Source organism: Paramisgurnus dabryanus, chromosome 1 (assembly GCF_030506205.2).
Source record: "Paramisgurnus dabryanus chromosome 1, PD_genome_1.1, whole genome shotgun sequence".
Lineage (NCBI taxonomy): Eukaryota > Metazoa > Chordata > Actinopteri > Cypriniformes > Cobitidae > Paramisgurnus > Paramisgurnus dabryanus.
In genome coordinates this window covers 67,478,557-67,497,264 of record NC_133337.1, presented here as the reverse complement: position 1 = coordinate 67,497,264, position 18,708 = coordinate 67,478,557, and the positions used below count along the sequence as shown (strand labels likewise).

Here is an 18,708-nt window from a genome sequence, read left to right as displayed (position 1 = left end):
TAAGCTCCTCCCATCTGCAGGTAAAACAACCCAGCAATAGTTTTCATACCTTCACTTAAGCAACTACCTAATTTGATATATTATATTATACTATATACTACTATATGATATTTTCTTGTGAACCACTGCTCTGTTACCTTACTGCAATCACAATGATATATCTGTTTACAAAGAGTTTCACACTGAGTCTATTGATGCCCTGCTGTTGATGCAATATGAAAAATCTACGTGTGTTTACAAGTGTGCGTCTGTGAATATATCCAAGCTAGGATCGTCTCAGCACGAGCTGCTCGTATTCGGCCCCCGAGCAGGGTTAGAAAAAATCCGTAAAACAGGAAACCGAGCCAGAGAGAATGAACGATAATTTCAATCCGTTCAGACCTGCAGCGTTTCTTGGCAAATGCTCAGTCTGACCAGCTTCTCCTCCATCTTTACCCCAAATATTATCTCACTACAACAAGCAGGGTGCCTCGGGGATGAAAAGAGAAGATGTGCATCTCCAGCGTAACACCAGTTTACAAACACAACAGGAGTAGAAATAGCACACATGCGCTTCTTCCTAGTGCACATATTACAAACCAGAATGCCAAAAAAATAAAACACGCACAAGCGGCCTATTACAAAAAACAAAACAATAAAAACTAAAAAGATATTTTCTCTTTTCTCATCATTAGATATTCAGCGAGAAAAGTAAACGGTGTCAGAGAAGGACTTGGATTTTCACAATAAATGATTCAGCTGTTTTATTGTAGCACAACAGCACTACACTAATGAGAGCATAGACACACACTAGATATACAGCTGAAGTACAAGCTGTACCATCTCTCCTATACATACACAAACTTTAAAGGTTTAGGTGTCCAGGACCACTGCTATGCAGAGTTTGCTGTATTTCAGATCTAATCAAACCCATCTGAATGAGCTAACCAAGGTCTTCAGATTATAGGAAAATTACAAGTAGGTTATTTTTATTAGGGTAACATTTAAACACTGCAGGGCAGAGTTGGGTTATTTCTATATAATTAAATACAAAACTGATTATTAACACATTTTAACATGTTTAGGATGTTTCAGGTTACAGTATGTTTCATCTAGGAAACTAGAATTTCCAACTTTGTGTTTGGAAAAATGCAATTGAATGCAGTTTAAAGGGATATTTTACTACAAAACACGGAAAAAGATCTTAGCGATTAACAACATGACCCAACTTCCAATTCTCCAATCAAAGGTGAATTCAAGTCCACCCATACCTTTTTTTCTCATTTTAGAAGCTGTTTCACTCGGATATACATCACAACAACCGCTACTTCCGTTTCACTGTGCCTTTCAAAAGTGATATTTTGGGTTTTCTGCCTACTTTGGGAGTGGTGACCGACCCAAAAGTGTTAAACAAGTAACTCCATTTAACTTGTTCAATATATATTCATCCCTTTTCCAAAGTTATTTTTTGGGGCATTTTTTTGTAATGTCTTGTGTTTTTCTTCTCTCTTTTGTTTTATTCTGTCTGTGTCCAGATACGTTGGCCTATTGTGATGTGCCAAATTGGTGCTATTGGATGATTAGACGGGCGTGGTCATGATGCTGCCAGCATGAAATAAAATTAACTTACTGTAACACCTAAGTCTGACAATGCTTAACATGTCTAAAATGTACAGAAAGTAGGGATGTTTTTTATGTAAAGTAGGGATGTCCACCCATTTATTTTATGTTGTTTGGCCTTTGTTTTTGTTTTGTACTTTGGATACTTGATTAGTTTACTTCTTTATTTTTTTACTGGTTTGGTTTAATATTTTGGCCTTCAAAATAATAGATCATTTGGATCTTCTCCTAATTTCTTCGCATTTAATTCTGTGTGCTTGTTTGATTATTGGTCAGAGAGGTTCGTTGGATCCTTACACCACAACCCATTCATTTTTTATGTCTTTTATGCCTAATTCCCTAGACTTTGGGTGTAATAGCCTTTTAATAACAGATAGTAAGACAATACAAACAAAATGGGGAATTTTTTTTCATCCTATCTATATTTTTTCCCTGCTTATAAACTCTTAAAGGGACACGTTACCCATTTGCATTAAGCTTTGTATAGTTAGAACCCCAGTCATGTTTTTGAATGATCATGCATCATTTTCTCAGTTGCGGCTGAGACAGGAGAAATACAGATTTCAGTGTTGCACATCCTTCTTTCAATGATGTAAAAATCATCATTTTGCATCAAGAAGGAAGTGCAATGTCTTTGTTGAGGGAGTGAGACTACAAACACCCCTTTTCTCTGTCAAATAGGCACCAAATTCTAAATGTATGTTACATTTCGACTACAAATATGACACACTTTCAATAAAGATTAATGTTTCTACGGGTGAAATGCTCCTTTAAATATGGGTATTTTTCTTTAAAAATATGTTTTAACAAAAAGCTGAAATAATTGCATTTTTGTGAAGGAATTTTGTTAGAGATCAGATTCAGAATGATTATCAACACATACACAGAGTTTAAAATGAGTAAATAACATTTTGGCTTCAGTTTTTTTCATAAATTGGGCATCTAGTGTATAATTACGGTACTGCAGATTAACATAAAAATTCATCAGGAACACATATTTTTTATACAAATGTTTTCTCTTAATTGACGAGATCAAATGGCGGGGAAAGAGTTAACATATTTCTAAAAAAGCTAATGACATACAATTTTCACCAGATGTTGGTAACAACCCATGCAATCCAAATAATCAATATTAAACCATAGATGTCCATAAATTAAGTAATGTTTAATAATGTAAAATGCCCCAGGGAAAAAGCATTGAACACTTACCGAAATGTATTTAATACTTTATACAAAAGCCTTTGCTGGTAATGAAAGCTTCAAGACGCCACCTGAAAGGAGAAACAATCTGCATGCATTGCTCAGGTGTGATTTTGATTCATTCATTCTTCCACATAAACGGCCTTCATATCTTGAAGGTTCTGTGGGTTTCGTCTATGAACTATGATCTTTAGTAGATTTTCCATTGGATTCAAGTCAGGTGATTGGCTGGGCCATCGCAGCTTTAGTTTCTTTCTCTGAAACTAAACTCTGGGTTAGGGTTTACCCATCATAAGATGTTTCACCATGGTAATGAGACACTATTTTATAGGCCATCAGTTGGGACTGAACCAGCTGTTATTATTTGCACTGACAAGGGACCGAATTGCTTTTTTATTACAGACTGTCTTGGTTTTCCATGCCTTTTTGCACCTCCTTTTCTCCAGGGGTCCGATATTTGTGCCTGTGTCATTTTACATGATTACACATTTTTTGGTTTGATGTCTTTGCATGGATTACATGGGTTGTTACCAACATGTGGTGAAAACTTCATGTTAATAGCACCTTAGAAAAAACGGTGAGGTGTTCAATACTTATTTTACATGCGGTTTGTGTTATGAAAAATATTGGATGACTTTACCAGATGACTTGAATAGACATATAATTTCAGAGGAATTAACTTGTACCTTGCATTTCTCTGGTATGTTAACTTGAAAATGTTAATTAAATCTGTGATTTATCTGCAGTTTGAAACCCTTCTTGTATGGTGTACAGTAACACTGGCAAAGGCATCCAACATAGTTATCCTCTTGAAAATAAATGCTCTGCACGTTCTGCTATGTAACCATTATAGGTGCTGCAGTGCAATGTCAATGCTGAAACAATATATTGTGCAGCCCTAATTGGAAATAAAAAGGAAAATAAAATAGCTGAGCTGAAATAATTTGATTATATATATATATATATAGAAAGGAACTATGTGTGCAATGACAGACATTAAATCATTACACTGAAGGACACAGTAGTCCAATAGAGTCATTATATAAGACAGAATGTTGAGAATGACCAATCAATAAAAAGAATTAGGAGCACCATGTGATAAATGGTGATAAAATCGATCTAGCAAATGCTTACCGACACAGGGCATTTCAAGTAAAAAGTTTTCTCAAAATCAATGTTTGCTAAACATGTTTCATTATAATGTACTACACGGCTCTCTTGAATAGTTGATACTAATTGGCCAGTTGCAGTCAAATTGTTTTATTTTATTAATTGACAACCAATTTCCCAGACTCTACAGTTTTATGTCTCTCATATTACCCTGTGGTCTCTTGCTTCTCACATAATCAAATAATTTCAGTCTAAATCAATATTTCATGTCCATTTGTTTATTTATTTATGTGGCAAGTGGCTGTGTAATAAGCAGAACAACATGCAGCTAATCTGCAACATAAACCCCTTCAGGGTGATAACAAGACCCCTCATGCACTTTCGGATGAAAACAACTCAAATGAGCAGTGCCGAGAGCCCTTTAAACTGGACTGTGAAACACAAGATCACAACAACACCCTTAAAGCAAAATACATCCCAATGATGAATCAAGATTAAATGCAGATAACATCAATGTATATTGTATTGATATAATAAAAAATGGCAAACAGACATCTTCACTTATAAACCCCACACCTCTCTCTCTTTTTTCATATTTCTGAATGTCTCTGATAGATGTTTACAGTGATGGCTGGAAAGGAAAGGCACCCGAAAAGATAATAAAACAAAAAGAAGAAGTTTCATGGTAAGAGTGTCATACAGTATTTGTGATGTGAAGTAAAGGTATTCGTAATGCCCTTCTGAAGTAAATAAATGCAAAAGGCTGTGCTATATTGTACATGCAGTCATGATTGTACATCATATTAACAATATAGCACTCCCTTGAGTATTTAATTGATTTTTTTAAAAGTTACCTCATACACTTTGACACATTTCTGCACTATTTAGTACATTTGATTTTAACCACATACATTATAATACATACATAGTTATACCTATAATGATCATTCATTTTCATTGATTGGCAATTCACCAAAATGTAAAATAGTTAAGAGCTGTGATGAAAGTGAATTGTTTTATACAGGATTATACTTAAAATGCTATACTCCTGAAGATTCAGCATATAGCTCTTAATAAGTCAAAATGGCTCTACATGACAAATCCCACTTGTGAAGGATGTCATAAAAATGTCACGTTCATGTGAAATTATACACTGTGAGAGAAAATGGTCAATAAATGGTCCCAAGCTGTTTCTGGGGCAGTACCCTTTACAAAGGTCCTAATATGTACAATTTCATGTACTATTAGGCACTCTTTGGCACCAATATGTATCTCTGAGGTACTATTATCTACTTTTTTTAAAGGGTACCGGCCAAATGACAGCTAAAGAGCAGTTATTGACCAGTTTTTGCTGACAGTGTAAACCCATGTGGAACAGTTAAAGGGATAGCTTATACAAAATAAAAATGTGGTCATCGTTTATTGATGCAAACCTGCATAAATTGCCTTGTTATGTTGAACACAAAGGAAGATATTTGTAATCAAGCAGTTGACTTCCAGAGTAGAAAACAATTATGGAAGAAAATGGTGCTCCAAAACTGTTTAGTTACATTGCTTAAAATATCTTCACTTGTGTTCAGCAGAACAAAGACACTTATACAGGTTTGGAACCACTTGAAGATTAAACTATCCCTTTAAAGGGACTATGCTAATTGCTAATATGCTAATTTTCCAGCTCCCCTAGAATTAGACATTTAATTTTTACCGTTTGGGAATCCATATTGGTAATTACGCAGCACCTGAAAATAGCCCTCATGGTAACTTTTAGGCTCGATGCTAATGGTCTAATCAGATTCAATTAATTATGCTAAGCTATGCTTAAAGTGATACGTCAGACTCGGAGATCAGCTGAATGGATTTCAAAACGGTAAAAATGTTTAAAGGAACAGTATGTAGGATTGTGGCCAAAACTGGTACTGCAATCACAAAACTGGTGGCCAATACACAAAATGACAACATCAACATCAGTTGAGGGCTGCAACTCCACTTTTTAAATGACAATATCCTGGCCAGACCACTGTTGTCAGTGATATAAGTATTTGAAATGAAAATGATTTCTTAATGTCTAGTGACATATCAGGGCCATTTTATGATTAATTGATATAAATTTAATATAAACTCTAGGGGAGCTGGAAAATGAGCATATTTTCAAAAAAAGTGAAGTGCCCTATTAAAGGCATAACCGGATATACTGTATGTATGTATTATAACTGTGGTTATAATGATGCATAAAACCATATAGCCCTAAATTAAAAAGGCATTATGAATACCTTGATTACACATATACAATTCATAGAAAGTGTTACCTCATTTCATGAATCACCAAGTAAACCAGATTAAACGGAGGCAGAAAACAGCCAAACACAGTCCTGAGATACTAGATAGTGGCTCAGGGGTAAGGAGATAGCTTTGGCAGTACCACCATTTCCTCATAACCAATTGTCTAACCCATGTGCAGACAAAGATTATTTGCAAAGCTGAGTCTTAACCAACAGATAATAAAGGACCAACATACAAACACCCTGATCAAACGCATCCCTCACCCCAAGGTCCAACGTTTATGAGGTTTTTTTTCTGAGGAGGTAATGTGGTCTACACAGTCCAAACAGCGGTGAGATCTAATCTAAACCGAGTACTGAGCTGCAGGGAGTAGAATCATAATCAGCTTCCCTCAGGATGACTATATCAGCTTTCATTTCATGTTGGATAACCAACTCATGAAACCATATCTCAGAGTCTCTTCCACTAAAACCATCACATAGACTGAGACCAAATACAGTCAAGCCATTAGAGCCATTGAATTCCTCTTTTTAGTGATATTTGTCAGTATTGGTAAACCAGCACTTTCAAAGAACAGGGTACAAAATGGACAAAATACATTTTTACTACATACTACTTGTCAAACTCAAACTAAACATAAATAAAAACTAGTTTTTAAATGAATTAAAAAAATCGAGTACTTAAACGAATAGTTCGGCCAAAAATGATATTAAACCCATGATTTACTCACCCCCAAGCTGTCCGAGTTGCATATGTCCATCGTTTTTCAGACAAACACATTTTCGGATATTTTAGAAAAATTTTTAGATCTTTCAGTTGATTAAATGTAATGTTACGGGGTCCACGACCTTCAAGTCCAAAAAAAGTGCGTCCATCCTTCACAAATTAAATCCAAACGGCTCCAGGATGATAAACAAAGGTCTTCTGAGGGTAATCCACGCGGTGGTGTTGTAGAAATATCCATATTTAAAACTTTATTAACGCCGCCATCTTAGTTGCGTCCGCATTCAGGATGAGCGCTTACGCAGCCTACGGAGGCTACTCTGCTGCTGCTCTGTGCCCCCGCCCCCCAAATTTGTCGTACGTCACTAAGAAAAGTGCTTACACTATGCTAATACTCTCTCCTGAATACAGAGGAGTCTAAGATGGCGGCAGTTATTTTCGTTAATAAAGTTTTAAATATGGATATTTCTACAACAACACTGCGTGGATTACCCTCAGAAGACCTTTGTTTATCATCCTGGAGCCGTTTGGATTTAATTTGTGAAGGATGGACGCACTTTTTTTGGACTTGAAGGTTGTGGACCCCGTAACATTACATTTAATCAACTGAAAGATCTAAAACATTTTCTAAAATATCCGAAAATGTGTTTGTCTGAAAAACGATGGACATATGCTACTCGGACAGCTTGGGGGTGAGTAAATCATGGGTTTAATATCATTTTTGGCCGAACTATCCCTTTAAGTCCCAGGGAGTGGGCGTAAAAAGATTTTAATTAAAACATGGCTTCAAGAATAAAATTTTGGGGTGGTGATGGGGCAGTGCATAAGACACACGCCTTTGGTGTGAGAGACCCGGATTTGACTCCACTGTGACACACCATTGTGTCCCTAAGCCAGACACTTAACCCCTAGTTGCTCCAGAGGCGTCCAACCTCTGACATATATAGCAATTGTAAGTCGCTTTGGATAAAAGCGTCAGCTAAATGAATAAGTAAGTAAGTAAGTAAAATTCTGACTAAACTATAACAGTAAAATTAACAGAAAATTATAACTGCGTCCCATGTTTTTACAAAAGACAATGTAATGTTAAATTCTTTATACCCTATAGCAGTGCTCAATCTTATTATAGCTACTAAATTTGGCGCTACACTTCCAAAAAGTGCAACTTTGTGCATAAAGGGTGAATATTGGTACTTAAAATGTACAAATCTGTACCCAAATGGTATATCAGGACATACCATTTCCCTACTGAAAAGACCATCCTGGTTTAGCTGGTTAAGTTGGTGTAGCAGGCTGGTTTTGAATGTTTTACGAAGGCAGATTAAGGGGAGTTGTCTCTGCTTTTGAACCGTGCTCTGGCGAACGTGTGATCGACCAAACTGTGCAGAGGGATCACACTAGTCACACAAACCAGGCTTTCGGGGTCAAACGTGCCCGGGTGTGGTTTGATTTGGATAGTGTGAGTGCGCCCTGACTGGTCTTAGCTAGTTTAAGATTAAAGTAGCTGGTTTAAGCTTGTCCTCCCAGCCTAGCAATCTGGTTAAGTTGGCATGTACACCAAAGCGTTTAAATTCGTCTGAAAACATCAGGCGGACGCCGACTGTAGGCGCTTGCCAGCTTTTTTCCAGCTGAGCGGTTTGGTTGCTATGATACTTCTGCTTTGTTTAGCTTAGCCTGGTTTTAGCTGGCTTTTTCAGTAGGGTTGAAAAGGTTCAGTACCAGTGACACCTTTTGGACCATATTTCTGACATGTGATAAGTTAGGCTCATTTCTGATAGCACTTTTAGTTGCAAATAACCGAATATGTGACCACCAGTCAGCTGATAATATCATAAATGGTCTGCAGCTGTTAAAAGCTGAGAGAGGTTTCAGGCCTTTTAGCAGGCAGCACTTTCCCCTCATTTAGCATGTAATATTTTCACACTGATTTAGCTCTAGTAATTAGCTTTTAAATTACTGAGGCAGAATCCACAGAGCCTATTTAACAATGTTCTTAGGGCCAGATTACAGTATTTCTATTCTTTCTTACTTCATCTTAAATGAACAGTTCAGCCAAATATGAAAAATCTCTCATAATTTACTCACTTTTTTATGCAAATAATTTTATAATAAATTAATTATTTTTATATGAGACTTAAAGGGCACCTATTACATTGCTAAAACAATGCTATTTTGTGTATTTGGTGTAATACAATGTGTGTGCGTAGTTTATGGTTAAAAAACACATTATTTTCCACATACTATACATTGTTTATCCATTAAAATCTGCCTTTATCAAACACATTTATTTTGTACAAAGCTCATGGTTCTGAAAAGCGTAGTGTCATCTGATTGGCCAGCTAACCAGTACGTTGTGATTGGCATGAATACCTCTGACATCAGCCGGAAATGTGATGCTCCTTACCATGTTTTGAAGAATAGCTCCCATTAATATCGCCTTTACTACCTTATCAATATGAGCCGAATCTGAGTCCGGCATATGTATTCAATTTTTTTTAAAGCCAGCAGCTGCCATTTTTTCCCCGCACTGGGCCAAATGTTTTTTCTGCACTCAGCGCAAAGCATCGTGAGTTGAAAATTATTCAACTTTGGGTGAAAAGCTCAGCTCGTCAATGTCAATTCTCACTCGGCCGTCCAATCACAGTGGAGGAGGGGCGGGACAAACATCACAACAAAGAACCGGCGCATCGTTCAACGGCTGATAAACAAATTAGAAGTATCATAGCAGTCAAAGCGCTCAGCAGAAAAAAGCTTCATAGCTATCAGAAGCTATCAGAAAATAATCAGGGCCCAGGGCAAACAAGATATTTTAAACGTGGGTGAAACGTGCACATCTGTTTTTCATATATATTTTATGATCAGGGTATCTGCAGACACTATAAAGTGAGCTGTAGCTATCAGATTAGTTTTATATAAACTGTTTCAGATGGGAAAACATTACCGAGATAGGGATAAATGGGAAAAGAACACTCCCGATGAGTGTCATAAAATTTATAAGATAAGTCTCCAGCAGCTGGAAAGTCCTGGCAGATATAAGCCTCCGGGTTACTGACCTGTTCGACTCAAACTGTAATTTACCCTTCACTGAAACAGAACATTGACTGTGTTATTATGTGTTATATAATGTGTTATTTTTCTATTCTGGTTTATTCTGTATTTAATCTTGATGTTTGATTGATTAGGTAACGGTCATACCTATTAATATAATCAATTTCAGGGGCTAATATAATTTTTTCAAACAAAAATTGATAGAGAAATATAATAATCTCTGTTTATTTGTCTTAATTTTAAGATTTTATTTACAGTTTTAGAATAAGTTTCAGCATCTTTTAATTTTTGGACAATGTTGCTATGGTAACAGTCCTGAAAATGAACAAAAGACAAAACATTATACACTACAGCCATATATACAGTACCACGTTACGCTCCTCTGAGTTTAACATACGTCCGATCCGCCAGTGCTCTTTTCATGGTGGTGCAAATGTTACGCTGCAATATTTTCATCAATATTGCATTAAGCACCGCTCGTGAAAAGCACATGATCCCTCTGTGCTCCGTTCACGACAAAGCAATTTAAAAAGATCCACCACCAGCACATCACAGTACACTGAAGTAAAACGCCAGCAATAATACCTCAGAAGAGCTGAGCGGAAGATGAAGCTAGAGATTCAAGAAATAAAAGAGATTAAACCATCAGAGATTGAGAGCATTAACCATGCTACAAAAGATTTAAAAAAAAAGGAAATTGTGTTTTGGATAAATTATGTGATAAAGAGTTTAAGCCACAAGACATAGTGAGTTATATTTATACAATAAAAAAATTGCACTTTAAAAAAATGTATGTACACATCCTTATTTACATGGATTCGGAAAGACGACTAAATATGCTGTATTAGGCTAGTAGATGCCGATGTTACCTTATAAAGAAACAATACATATACTTTGTGTGCTCGTCTTTTATTAATTATGACCTAAAAATAGCCGCACAGCCATTTTAGGAGGATTGCTTGTATGCGTATCTTGAAACAGAGCTAAACTCTATATGTTTGCAATATGTGCATGTCAAATGATCAAATCTGATTTGAATCTTGTGCCATATAAACACCGATCACAATATTGTTTATTTAAACGCTATAATAGGATTTACTGTATCAATCAGAATGATTTTATTTCGATTGAAGCAAAATGAGTCCATGTAAATGTAGGTAATGTCAAGTAAACGCCCCCTTAAAGGCAGTGTTACATGCCGAATTTTAATGCGTTGACAGTCCAATAGACAAAAATATACTCGTACATGTTTACAAGGTAAAACATTACATCTTCAAATTGATATTGGCATTTTTTGAATAGCCCACCCCAATTATGAGATATTCTGTTGAACTATTACTTAGTGCTATAGGACTACAGACTGATGCAGGAATGATACACGGTTTGCTACCATTTTTGGCCAGTAAGACATGCTTTATATAACATCTAAAATTGATTTGGGGTACATAACTCACTAAGTTTTGAGGCTCGACAGAACCAGAAAAGTGATTTGGAAGCAGATTCAAAGCCAACAGGGACCCAAGACAGCCATCAATAAACGCAAAACATCAAAAGTGTTGTGCTATTTCCTCCAGTGAGGTATTTGTGTTCGAGAGCAGAATGTGGGTACGTGAAGAGAGGCTTGCCTGATTGAACTCCAGCTCTACCTATCCTGATGGACAAATCGTCCTCTTGATACAGTCCAGCCGAAGAGTTCTTCTTTTTTTCTTTAGCAAGTTTGGTATCAGTTGGAAGTGCAAGAGCCATATGGGGTTCTGTCCCAACACCCTGTTAAAAACACAATTAATATATAAATATCAGCACTATGCAATGTCAAAGTACAGTACTACTCTGTTTGTACATTTTGAACATTTAGTGAATGCTTTGCCATTCCTGATTAAGAAATAATTCCCCTTTGCACAAAAAACTGATTATATTTTCAGTTTCAGATTATACAATTTGTACAATATTTGTTTTAAATTTCCCCTTTGGTTAGATTAAACCATCAAAATATGAGACATATGGTACAAACACAAACAAAACACTGAACTTTTAAGGTAGGCCTATTTTTTAGACAAATAATTTATTAGTATTAGGGAATCTGGGTTTTATTCGAATGTACACAAAAAGCATACAGGTAGTAAAGCATGCATAGACTACAAATGTATCTATTATTAATATTTGTTGAGTCTCTTTTGTAGGAATACTTTGTAGGCATTGGCCTGGGGTCCCATTTATGAAACTGTGCTTAGGATCCTTACTAAAAGTGTAGGTGCATCCAAAAGCCAAAAATTACATATACGCAAAATAAAAATGTGCGTACACACACCTGTAAGCAATGCTTCTTTTATAAATCACAAATCATCTGCAAGTGTGCATATACGCGATCAGCCTAAGATCCCGCCCTGTACACGCCCACTTTTAACCATTAATAGTCAATGCAAAGCACCTCATGAATGCTGATCTGCATATTAATGAGAATGGCATCCAATTGTTCATTTTGAAATGGTAAAATCATAGAAATAATGGTATCACTAAAATAAGTGTGTCTTCTCAAGCAACACGAGCGCTCTGCTCTTCAAAAAACTATGATATATAAAAATGTATTATTTTAATTTAACCATCTTCTTATTTTCTTTTTTCATAACTTGCACATCTGAGTAAATATTTATTTTAATAGGCGAACACATCTTTTTTTATCTTTCCAGTTTTGATATGAACACCATAGTTAGGACATTATTATTATTACAGATTATATATTGTTATATCAAAGACATAGAGAGTAGCCTAGCGATTGTCCGTGAGTTTAACGACTGTACATTTTGATGATATTAAATATTTTGTTATTTACAGTATGTTCTGCAGTTATCTAATGATGGGTATTTTATGCTTCAGGTCATGCTGTTTTACTACCTTGGGTGTGAATTATTTTCTATCAATTATTCCTTAAGTATTCCATGTAATCAGGTCATCTCCTCATGTGCTATTAAAAATATTTTTGATTTAAGATTGGATTTTACAAGAAGGTGTAATGGCCTGTATCAGGGGTGGCGAATGTTGGTCCTGGAGAGCCGCAGTCCTGCAGATTTTTAGCTCCAACCCTGATTAAACCTCACTTGCCTGTAGCTTTCAAGTGACTCTTTAGACCTTGATTAGCCTGTTCAGGTGTGTTTGATTAGAGCTGGAGCTAAACTCCAGGCTCTCCAGGACCGACGTTCGCCACCTCTGCCATATATGAAACATACAAGCGCAAATAACACTGCTGGATTTATTTTAAATTATAATGTTGCAACGTATGATATAGTGTGTGTATAAAATGTGTGTGTGGCATCAATACTTATAATCATTCTTCTGACATGTACTTTCTTCAATCAAGAAATCACCATCTGTATAGCCAATTACATTTGTCTCCATAATGTGCATACGCATGGGTCGGAGTTTAATTACAGATGTGCACATTCTCCTGTCAAGTTTATTTTTTTATAGATGACAACCTTTGCATGGGAAGTGGTGTTCACATGTTTTCAACCACGTTTTGTGCATGCACAAACTTTATAAATGAGGCCCCAGTTCTTCATAAACTTTGGACGTGTTGTGTGTCATTTTTCGCCAAGTCAAAAATCTTATTAAACTTTAGCTTTAGTTTTCACTCCAAACACAACAGTCAAACATGCATACAACATTTTTGAATGCAGGTTTAATAAAATATTTGAAAGAGCAAAGACTTCTGTATTTACAATAAACAGTACATGTACAAATATCCAGTATATCCACAAGCAAATCTGACTATTGCAAAACCCATGGCAATTAGACTTTTGCTGCTATCTGAACAAAACCTACTTTATGGTGCCATTAAAATCCCCCTGTAGTTGATACAGGATATAGTCATACTTGTTACAGTAATTTCTTCATGCTTTAAAACAGCTTGAATGTTACTCTACACCCTTACTTCCTTTATTATACGTGGATCTACAGTATGAATAGGCAAATTAGTCTCTGCCTCAATTCAATCTCACAGCTCGGACCATATATATGAATTTGCAAATTAGTTACTGCCTCTACTCAATCACAAAGCTTGGGCCATATATATATGAATATGCAAATTAGTCCCCGCCCCCACTCTTTCGCACCACTTTGGACTATAGATATATATTTAAACAGAAACAGAGTTTCAAACAAAGAACCTATTCTGGTTTTTCGTGAAATGCATGTTTGCAGCACTACTACTTTAGATCGGGTTCGAGTCTAAAATTTTCCACGTGTGCCTCGGACACGGGTCGGGTAAAATAATAGCGGCATCGGGTCTCGGGTAATTTAAAATGAATGTGTTTTTGCCGAACGGACACGAACTCTCTCGCGTGTGTGCATCAATGTCCTTTACAAACCTCTCCTCTGTTTCCCAAAAGCGCTTATAACATTGTGTGGCTGGCGGTATGTTAACTTTCGTTGAAACAGACATGTCAGTCAATTTTAAATGTACATTTTAGCGGTTACCTTGGTGTTGTCGTCAGATAACAAAGTAAAACAAATGGAGCAGCTCGCCAAATTGGTTGAGAGACCAGCGTGGTTTCTTTCTGTCTGACTGCTGCGTCAGACAGAAAGGCTGCACTTCAGATCCAGTCGGGTTAAAATAAATTTGCCACTGGTTCGGGTCGAACTCAGGTCAAATTTTCTCTGGATTGACTCGGGTCTTTCTTTTAAAAAAACATTTATGCATGTCGGGTTTGGGTATAAACTGATTCGGGTTATTTTGGGTGGGGTACATTTCTTTGGACCCAAGAAGACCTCAGCACTCACCCTGCATGTGTGAGAATCACAGAAGTAGAGCTGAAGCAGCTGAGTGTCTAGGTGGCATCCATAATATCTTTGGCTCGAAATACTGATCCACTCGTAAAATGTTTTTGATATAAGAAAACCAAGGTGATTTTAAACCGCCGTTTTAAGACCGTCTTTGGAAAACTCAAATTTTACAGAGAAAATACACAGCAAAGGTATTTGCACATGGTTTGTCTTAACCATATAAAAAGTAGATTTTTACCAAAGGGGCAATTTAACTATTTTCCCGCCATTGAGGATTTATCTAGTAAAATGCGTAAAACTCTTCCCTGCCAATAACTTAAGCCAATACAATTATCTCAACTTTTTGCTTAATTTTTTTATTTTTGAAGAAACCTACCCATATTTTAGAGGTGATTAAAAGAGAAAAAAAGATAAAATATATATGTTTATATATTAAAAATGAAATTTTCTGAAAGGCATAACATTTTTGTGAAAATCAAAAAAAAAATCCTAGCACTGGCTGGAAACTTTTTTTTTACAACGCTGGTGGGGAAAGAATTAATATAAAAAGTACCTGCTGTAACAAGAGCCAAATTCTATAAAAAACAAACACAGATTAAGGTCACAAGATGTACTTGAATTTTACTAGGAGATTTTGTCCTTTGTAAGATCTCAGCTTTCAATAAAAACACCAGTTTCTACCATGCTACATCAGAAACTTGGTGTCCTTCAAAAACCTTCATCCTTTAAAAGCCCTGATACTGTTTGCCACTTATAAATCTTGTTAAAGATGCAGTCTGACACATTTTATCTAGATCACTCCAGAACATTTCTACATACAAACTTCCAAATAGGGGTGCACTTATTCTACAATAATATGCAATGAGCAATTGACGACAGGCCGTTGAATTATTCATATATATATATATATATATAATGAATAATATAATGCACACCCAAGGTGGTAATGCGTCACCGATACGAAGCGGAGTGTGCACTAATTTCTCAACCAATCAGAATAAAGCATTCAACAGCCCCGTGGTAGAAAAATGCAATAATGTATAGAGACAGATGTGCTGTTTATGTCACATTACAGCTTTGTAAAATCTATCATGCAACAAATGCATAATTGTCACTTAGCTAACATTAAGCTGCATAATGGATGACTTACTAACAACTTCTTACTGGTACTCAAATTCTGTTTTTCTATAAAATTCATTCACAACAACCCTACGCATTTTGTTATCCAAGTGAATTATATATTACATTCTCATAATATATAGTGCACATGACTATGCAAATGCATAAATGTCCATTTAGCTAAATTACTGTACAAAAGTGCATCAACAAAATGTTCAGCATCAGCATATTTATAAAACGGTGCCTCTGAATGTTCTCTAACATATTGCTGTGAGTAAATCACAGTATTACAATAATTTACCACAAAGCACACATAATGACTCTATCTACTTCTAAATATGTAGCCTACAGCAGTATGTGTAAAGCCACTGAACAGGAAAAAACATAAAAAGAATGGAGTTAAATGTTTATGAGCTGATCTGAGCATAACTGTGCTGATATAATAGCTTCAGTTTGGATTATAGCTTCCATTAGAGCAGATGGAGAAGTTGTTTCCTTGTTGATTGTTTGCCGTTTATGGACAAGAGTAAGAATCAAGAAACGCATTTTAACATCTTATAAAGATATAGATGTGCAAATAGAGCAATGTAATATGGCGGAGAGGGGGTACAATTCTGTCATTTAGGGAAACCTGTGCTCCATATGATGGTAGTCAATGGAAGTCATTGGCCTCCGTTTATGAAAAGATTGGAAAGAAACAGTGTATCCCCCTTTTACCTTTTTCATATCACACGTGTCCATATGTGAATGCGACTTTCTGATGTGTGTTTGAGAAGTGTGTTGACCTTAAGAGAATTTTGGCTTTATTTTTCTATAGTGGAAGTCTATGGAGACATCTTTTTACAGTCTATGCCATGGTAATGCTGCGCGGTACACTTACGGTACATTCACACGGTACGTCATCGTAAATGCTTGACGTAGAGACTGTCTGGCCAACTGCCAATCACAGTGGTCGCAACACATGCTCCCCTGTTCTCCGGTCTTGCATAAACGTAATTGGCTGGCTCTGCACTAGGTTATTTGCATAAGGCAATCTGACTGGCTGACGCCAGCGTTGGCGCTTGAAAAGTTGAGAAACTTCTTCCTCAAGCAATGCCAGTGACACGATACTGATGGATTCACAATTCAGTGTGCCAACGCATGACGTCACCCATTCAAAGTAAATGAGAAGCGCTAACACTGACGCCCCGTTTGAATGTACAGTTACAGTGCTACAGACGTTATGGTTTGACAACAAAGAAACGCAGCAGAAAGAAATTCAAATATCCAGAGGAAATATACAAATGCTAGCAGTTACATAAGCAATATTTTTAGAACAAAAACAAACATCAAACTGACTCCAACTGAGAAAAACATCCGCAATCACCTTAAAGGCTCTGCATGCTAGAAAAAGCAAATGTTGTCAAAACAAAATACATTTTTATAAATAAAAAAATCTGTAACAACTCTTTCGGGAATCTGTCTCTGTCAATTACAGTCCAAAGCTTTTCACCTCAAAAATGTATATAAAGGACATGCCAATGTCCCTGTAGTGACAAGTGAGACAGACATTCCCAAAAAAGAAAAAGTTATGCAGGAGCACCCAAGAGACTTTCACCTAAACGCAACCTTCAAGACATGAAGACAAATTTTCCATGAGAACTTAATACACAACTATAATCACAACCAAAAGGAATAAAATCTGCTAAATAGTTTAAGCTTGTTTTCTTTGGACAATACTTAAATGCATTTTTAATTCTGTCATAAAATGAGACATTGCAATATGGCATGACAAATTTTGAGCTTTAAAAACTACTTGGCTGCATCAAAAATAGCTCCCTATACCCTTAAATAGTGCACTATTTGAGAGAACAGTCATTTTGTAATGGTGTCCGAAATTATAGCAGAAATTATCAATGCACCCCAATAATGCGTGTACAACTGTACACTTGACGGCTAGGCACTACCCCTTTAATGTGAAAAGGGTATCTCTCACTTGTTTTTATTCATTTATTCAAGTTGACTAGCAAACTAATGGTAAATAAGGGTAAAGAGGGCTATATTTGGACAGAGCCAAACATTCTCAACATGTGTTCTTTTTTACCCAAAATGCACTCTTTCCCATGATACAATGCAAAACAAATGGGTGACTGGAGTCAGCTGGAGGATTACAGACAGAGAACACCATGAATTTACGTTTATACAGTTTACTGTAAATAAATGTAAAAGACAATAGACCTGGTTGGTTAAAGGTACATTGTGTAAATATTGAAAGGATCTCTTGACAGAAATGCAATATACAGAACTATATTATTAATGGTGTATTAAAACCTTACATAATGAAAGGTATTGTTTTCATTACCTTAGTGTGTGTTCACACTGCTGTCGGTGAGAGCTTTAATGTGGCCCGAAGTTATTAATTTTCAATGAGAGCCAGCGGCGAGCTCCATCGAGGAGAGTTGAAATCAGCTTAACTTTATGGTAATGAGCTATGAAACGGTTCGGTGGCAGCCAATTGGTAGGCAGTAACGTTTTGCAGCACCCATTCAGAAGGTGGAAACCAATAGAAGTCCCCTCTTGAGAGGATTCTAGAGAATGCATTCAAGCATCAGAGCGCCCACTCTTTTTCTATAACGTCGTTGGCAGGGCGTTTTTTTGACACTCTTGCCTGCCGGCTGTGTGAACATACAGCTAGAATGAGCCGTTTTTACCTACATACATCACGGGTCCCCTTACATAGAAGTCTCCATTATGTTTTTACAGTAGCCCTAAACTGAAAAAATGTACTATAGAGCACTTTTTGTTCTCAGTTGTCTCACAACATGTTTGTCCTGTGGCGGCTACCGTAGCTTCACTATGCATTTGGAAAGA

At 36.4% G+C, this 18,708-nt stretch overlaps 1 protein-coding gene across 3 annotated transcripts in view; it reads right to left on the bottom strand.

Annotated features, from left to right (window-relative positions):
• The window catches only part of LOC135739372 (zinc transporter ZIP11-like), a 167,529-nt gene that overhangs the window by 67,630 nt on the left and 81,191 nt on the right, over positions 1-18,708 (bottom strand). For 2 of the 3 annotated variants that reach the window (XM_073815883.1, XM_073815884.1), the window contains exon 5: positions 11,586-11,727. In XM_073815883.1, coding sequence (XP_073671984.1) covers positions 11,586-11,727 — 142 coding nt within the window. The remainder of the gene's footprint in view (positions 1-11,585; positions 11,728-18,708) is intronic. The other variant, XM_073815885.1, reaches the window with a different exon arrangement.